Raw genomic sequence first — 6258 nt, 5'->3', positions numbered from 1 at the left:
ATATCAGAGGGAATAGTCCGCTCCCCCTCCTCTTCAGATGAGACATCAGAGGTAATAGTCTGCTCCCTCGCCTCTTCAGATGAGACACCAGAGAGAATAGTCCGCTCCCCCTCCTCTTCAGATGAGACATCTGAGGGAATAGTCCGCTCCCCCTCCTCTTCAGATGAGACATCAGAGGGAATAGTCTGCCCCTCCTCTTCAGATGAGACATCAGAGGGAATAGTCCGCTCCCCCAGCTCTTCAGATGAGACATCAGAGGGAATAGTCTGCCCCTCCTCTTCAGATGAGACATCAGAGGGAATAGTCTGCCCCTCCTCTTCAGATGAGACATCAGAGAGAATAGTCCGCTCCCCCTCCTCTTCAGATGAGACATGAGAGGGAATAGTCCGCTCCCCCTCCTCTTCAGATGAGACACCAGAGAGAATAGTCCGCTCCCCCTCCTCTTCAGATGAGACATCAGAGGGAATAGTCTGCCCCTCCTCTTCAGATGAGACATCAGAGGGAATAGTCCGCTCCCTCTGCTCTTCAGATGAGACACCAGAGAGAATAGTCCGCTCCCCCTCCTCTTCAGATGAGACACCAGAGGGTATAGTCCGCTCCCCCTCCTCTTCAGATGAGACATCAGAGAGAATAGTCCGCTCCCCCTCCTCTTCAGATGAGACATCAGAGGTAATAGTCTGCTCCCCCGCCTCTTCAGATGAGACACCAGAGGGAATAGTCCGCTCCCCCTCCTCTTCAGATGAGACATCAGAGGGAATAGTCTGCCCCTCCTCTTCAGATGAGACATCAGAGGGAATAGTCCGCTCCCCCAGCTCTTCAGATGAGACACCAGAGGGAATAGTCCGCTCCCCCTCCTCTTCAGATGAGACATCAGAGGGAATAGTCTGCCCCTCCTCTTCAGATGAGACATCAGAGGGAATAGTCCGCTCCCCCTCCTCTTCAGATGAGACATCAGAGGGAATAGTCCACTCCCCCTCCTCTTCAGATGAGACATCAGAGGGAATAGTCCGCTCCCCCTCCTCTTCAGATGAGACATCAGAGGGAATAGTCTGCCCCTCCTCTTCAGATGAGACACCAGAGAGAATAGTCCGCTCCCCCTCCTCTTCAGATGAGATATCAGAGGGAATAGTCCGCTCCCCCTCCTCTTCAGATGAGACATCAGAGAGAATAGTCCGCTCCCCCTCCTCTTCAGATGAGATATCAGAGGGAATAGTCCGCTCCCCCTCCTCTTCAGATGAGACATCAGAGGTAATAGTCTGCTCCCCCGCCTCTTCAGATGAGACACCAGAGAGAATAGTCCGCTCCCCCTCCTCTTCAGATGAGACATCAGAGGGAATAGTCTGCCCCTCCTCTTCAGATGAGACATCAGAGGGAATAGTCCGCTCCCCCTCCTCTTCAGATGAGACATCAGAGGTAATAGTCTGCTCCCCCGCCTCTTCAGATGAGACACCAGAGAGAATAGTCCGCTCCCCCTCCTCTTCAGATGAGACATCAGAGGGAATAGTCTGCCCCTCCTCTTCAGATGAGACATCAGAGGGAATAGTCCGCTCCCCCTCCTCTTCAGATGAGACATCAGAGAGAATAGTCCGCTCCCCCTCCTCTTCAGATGAGACATGAGAGGGAATAGTCCGCTCCCCCTCCTCTTCAGATGAGACACCAGAGAGAATAGTCCGCTCCCCCTCCTCTTCAGATGAGACATCAGAGGGAATAGTCCGCTCCCCCTGCTCTTCAGATGAGACACCAGAGAGAATAGTCCGCTCCCCCTCCTCTTCAGATGAGACACCAGAGGGTATAGTCCGCTCCCCCTCCTCTTCAGATGAGACATCAGAGAGAATAGTCCGCTCCCCCTGCTCTTCAGATGAGACATCAGAGGGAATAGTCCGCTCCCCCTGCTCTTCAGATGAGACACCAGAGAGAATAGTCCGCTCCCCCTCCTCTTCAGATGAGACACCAGAGGGTATAGTCCGCTCCCCCTGCTCTTCAGATGAGACATCAGAGAGGACAGTGGAATGTGAGGAAGAAGTAGCCCGCTGAGAGGGATTAGAGGCTTCATGGTCCCTAGTTCTCTTCTACTGTGTTTCTTGTGTGTACCATTCTTCCTTCTCCTCTGTCCTGCTCCTGCCTTGGGCTTGTTCACTAAATTGGCTGGCCTAGGGTATAGGGGAGGAGGGACCAAGGCATTCTGGGAGCTAAAGCTTTAATTGTTTGGTGCCCGGTACTCTCCAACCACCTACACCACATGGTATACCTGTGGACTCTATGGACTTTGAATAAAACGCGTTAACAAAAGTAAGTCTACAATAACTCTTATTATTTACATCAACACTGCCCATTATTTACATATTACTCGTCTACACAAGAAGACCTGGGAGACTGTATCCTATATGGCTAAGGATTATAGTAACACAGCTCGACGAACATAACAAACACAAATTCTGTTTCCAGGCGTGCATTCTACAAACACATGGCTTCATCTACAGTAATCACATATCCGAGGAAGAACAGGGATATCCAGTTCAGTGTTTGATTGGAGTGTAATTTGATTGACATGCTTTGGACATATGGCTGTCCCTTCCACTGTATGCTCTATCTGAATTCTGGATTTAATCTTATGCCGCATTCCCAATCAGCATACAGTATTCTATGTTCCCTACAGTAGTGTAATGTATCTAACACTTATCTCCTGAAATGATCTGACTGCAGATTAGTAAATGTCTGCCAAAAAAAACCCAGGGATGAACAAGAGAAGACTTAATAAAAGAAGTTGCTTAGGGTGAACAAATCTTAAAAACACACGGACATGCTAAAAATATCACATATTCTTTATTATTGGACAGGTTTAATAAAGGTAAAAATGTTTTTGTTGCACTTTTTTAAAATATTTTTTACAATTGTGAATGTCTCGCTTTGTCTGATGTGTATCTTCTAAACACTTCACTTTTTCTTTTTCAGTTATCACAAGTGAAAATATTTAGAACTTCCTAAAAAAAAATATTACATTTCCTTTTTAATTCAAATCTTATGTAATGGTCTGAAATGATGATATCACGTGTGAGAACAAGAACATCCTGTATTCCTAATATTACTATACATCGTTTCAGCTGTACTTGTTATACAAATAAGTGAATGTGCCGGATAGAAAATAACGCACCTTTCATGATGCTGACACGACAAAACTGAAATCAAATTGAAAGTTTCACAATTTCTCAAAAACAGCTTGTCTCTCTTTTATGGATCTTGATGTGTCTGTTAAAATGGCTCTTACTCCCAAAACATTTCCCACATTTGGTGCAAGCATAAGGTCTTTCTCCCGTGTGAATCCTGTTGTGAGTTGTTAAATTTGATTTCTTTGTAAAACATTTGCCGCACTGAAAGCAAACATACGGACGCTCCCCGGTGTGAATTCGTTGATGCGTGACAAGAGTTGAGTTATGGGCAAAACATTTTCCACACACAGAACACGCATAAGGCCTCTCTCCCGTGTGAACTCTCTGATGTGTAACAAGATGGGTGTAATAGACGAAACATTTCCCACAGTACGGACACTGGAACGGTGCTTGTGCATTAGGAATCCGCTGATGTGTGTAAAGCGTTGACGGTTCCGTGAAACATTTTCCGTATTTGTACAATGGAAATTGTCCCATTGGCATTTTCTCAGTTTTAACACATTTAGAGTTAAAGATTAATTGTTTTTCCCTGTAATTAAGTGCTTTTCCTTTGTGAATACTGAAGTATTTCATAAATTCTGTACTGTTCCTAGCTTGAGAGGTTGTATCATCCATTTGTGTATCAGCTGCTGCTGTGTAAATGTCAGGGTCTGTGAGGGTTCCTTCATCAAATGAGACTGGTTCCTCCTTAATATGAGTAGAAGTATATTGTGTATGATCTGTGGGTATAAAAATGTCAGGGTCTATGAGGGTTCCTTCATCATATGAGACTGGTTCCTCCTTAATGTGAGCAGAAGGATATTGTGTATGATCTGTGGGTGTATAAATGGGGTCTATGAAGGTTTCGCCATCACATGAGACTGGTTCCTCCTTAATATGAGTAGATGTATACTGTGTATGATCTGTGGGTGTATAAATGTTGGTGTCTGTGAGGGTTCCTCCATCACATGAGACTGGCTCCTCCATAATATGAGTAGATGTATACTGTGTATGATCTGTGGGTGTATAAATGTCAGGGTCTTTGAAGGTTTCTCCATCACATGAGACTGGTTCCTCCATAATATGAGTAGTTGTACACTGTGTATGATCTGTGGGTGGATAAATGTCACTGTCTGTGAGGGTTCCTCCATCACATGAGACTGGTTCCTCCATAATATGAGATGTATATTGTGTATGATCTGTGGGTGTATAAATGTTGGTGTCTGTGAGGGTTCCTTCATCACATGAGACTGGTTCTTCCATAATATGAGATGTATACTGTGTATGATCTGTGGGTGTATAAATGTTGGTGTCTGTAAGGGTTCCTTCATCACATGACACTTGGTCTTCCATACTTTGAGTAGCTGTATACTGTGTGTGAACTGTGGGTATACAAAAGTCAGTGTCATTGAAATGTTCTTTTTGATCTTTCTCAGAATCTTCATCTCTCAGTAAAGTCCTCCTTACGATGTGCTGACAATACTGTACATCTTCATTTTGTACCATTTTTTTTACATCAGTGTTTATATCATCTTTTAGGGGAATAGCAGCGTAAAATTCTCTTGGTGGATTTTTGTGAAGAGATTCATCTGTTGAATAAATTACAGTATGATTATATATTTTAATTTCTATATATGTGTATATGAGTATTTCAAAATGACTTATAAACTAAGAAAAAATTGGGAGATTTTACTTCAGAATTAGACAAATACGTAATCCCATGCAAATGAGTATTTGGTGTTGGTAACATCACATTTCAGTCAAAGTATTATTGTGCTAATTATATGTCGTTATCATTCTAAACACAGATCTACTAAACACTGAGGTAAATATGGAGAGAACTTGACCCAAATCCAATTTATATTGTTTCAACTATAAAATTAAAAAATAGGATTTTGGTACTTACCAGGTAAATCCTTTTCTTTGAATCCATAGGGGGCACTGGAGTACTCTTGGATTATGGACTGGGCGTAGCCGGAAATGGCACATATTTAAATATTTAAATTAGTAACTGGCCATCCCCTCCATACTCCCATAGAGCCTTCAGTATTTTTACTGGGCCGAACAGGAGTGATAGAGAGGATGAACCATAGAGAATTACATATAACATTATAATATAATGGTCAACCCTAAAGTTGACACATAACGGAACTGATAACAATCAGTTGATACCATAACATCGAATGCATTGGTGATGAAGTGTTACCATAAGATCCACAGACCTTACCACAAGACAGGTAAACTGCTCTGGGTGGGCGTCCAGTGCCCCCTATGGATTCAAAGAAAAGGATTTACCTGGTAAGTACCAAAATCCTATTTTCTTTTTCATCCACTAGGGGTCACTGGAGTACTCTTGGGACGTACCAAAGTTTCCCCCTTGGGCGGGAGAGCAGTTTGGCACCTGTAATACTAGACGGCCAAAGCTAAATGCTGATGCCGCAAACGTAGCCAACCGGTAAAAACGCACCAACATGCGCACTGATGATCATGCACTGATGACCATGTAGCAGCTCGTCTACGCTGTTTCGTAGAAACTCCACGACCTGCTGCTCCTGACGTTCCCAAAGAACGTATGGAATGGTCTGACACTGATGTAGGTGGTTGAAGCCCGCTTATGACGTTCACTAGAACGTTTGGAATGGTCTGACCCTAATGTAGGCGTTGTAGCCTATTATGAAGCTAAGCCTGACGTATGACATAAGGACTGCTTGGAAGCTTGTAAAGCCATCTTCACTACATTATAGAGAACAATGTGTCTGTTCTACGTACAATTGTTTGGGTTACATAAACGCGTAGTGCGCGTACCACATTCAAAGTAACTTAAGTTCTCGAACATATTGATAACCGAGGAACTACATTAATTAGTTGATGCGTGACATTATACGATCTTTGACTGGAACACGGAATTTGTGCGAAGTTCCGCTCTATGACCATAAAACACCAGATTTGGGGCCTTGACATGCAAGCCACCCTATGTTAAAAACACGCCTTGCTGAGAGGCTAAGGCTAAGAGAAAAGTGTTTACCAATTGATAAACATAACATCCACTTGTTGTAAGAATTCAACAAATGAAGACTGTAAATAAAAAACCTAAAACCAGATCACGTCCCCT

The 6258-nt window shown here is 43.7% G+C and overlaps 1 protein-coding gene across 1 annotated transcript in view; it reads right to left on the bottom strand.

Annotated features, from left to right (window-relative positions):
• Window positions 1-2818: 2818 nt before the first annotated feature.
• The window catches only part of LOC134984909 (oocyte zinc finger protein XlCOF7.1-like), a 110234-nt gene continuing 106794 nt past the window's right edge, over window positions 2819-6258 (bottom strand). The window contains exon 5 of the mRNA XM_063950379.1: window positions 2819-4735. Within this exon, the coding sequence (XP_063806449.1) occupies window positions 3207-4735 (1529 nt within the window). The 3' untranslated portion in view covers window positions 2819-3206. The remainder of the gene's footprint in view (window positions 4736-6258) is intronic.

This window comes from Pseudophryne corroboree (assembly GCF_028390025.1).
Source record: "Pseudophryne corroboree isolate aPseCor3 chromosome 3 unlocalized genomic scaffold, aPseCor3.hap2 SUPER_3_unloc_91, whole genome shotgun sequence".
NCBI classification, from domain to species: domain Eukaryota; kingdom Metazoa; phylum Chordata; class Amphibia; order Anura; family Myobatrachidae; genus Pseudophryne; species Pseudophryne corroboree.
Note: the sequence above shows the minus strand (reverse complement) of the source record. Positions and strands in the feature narration are given on the sequence as shown.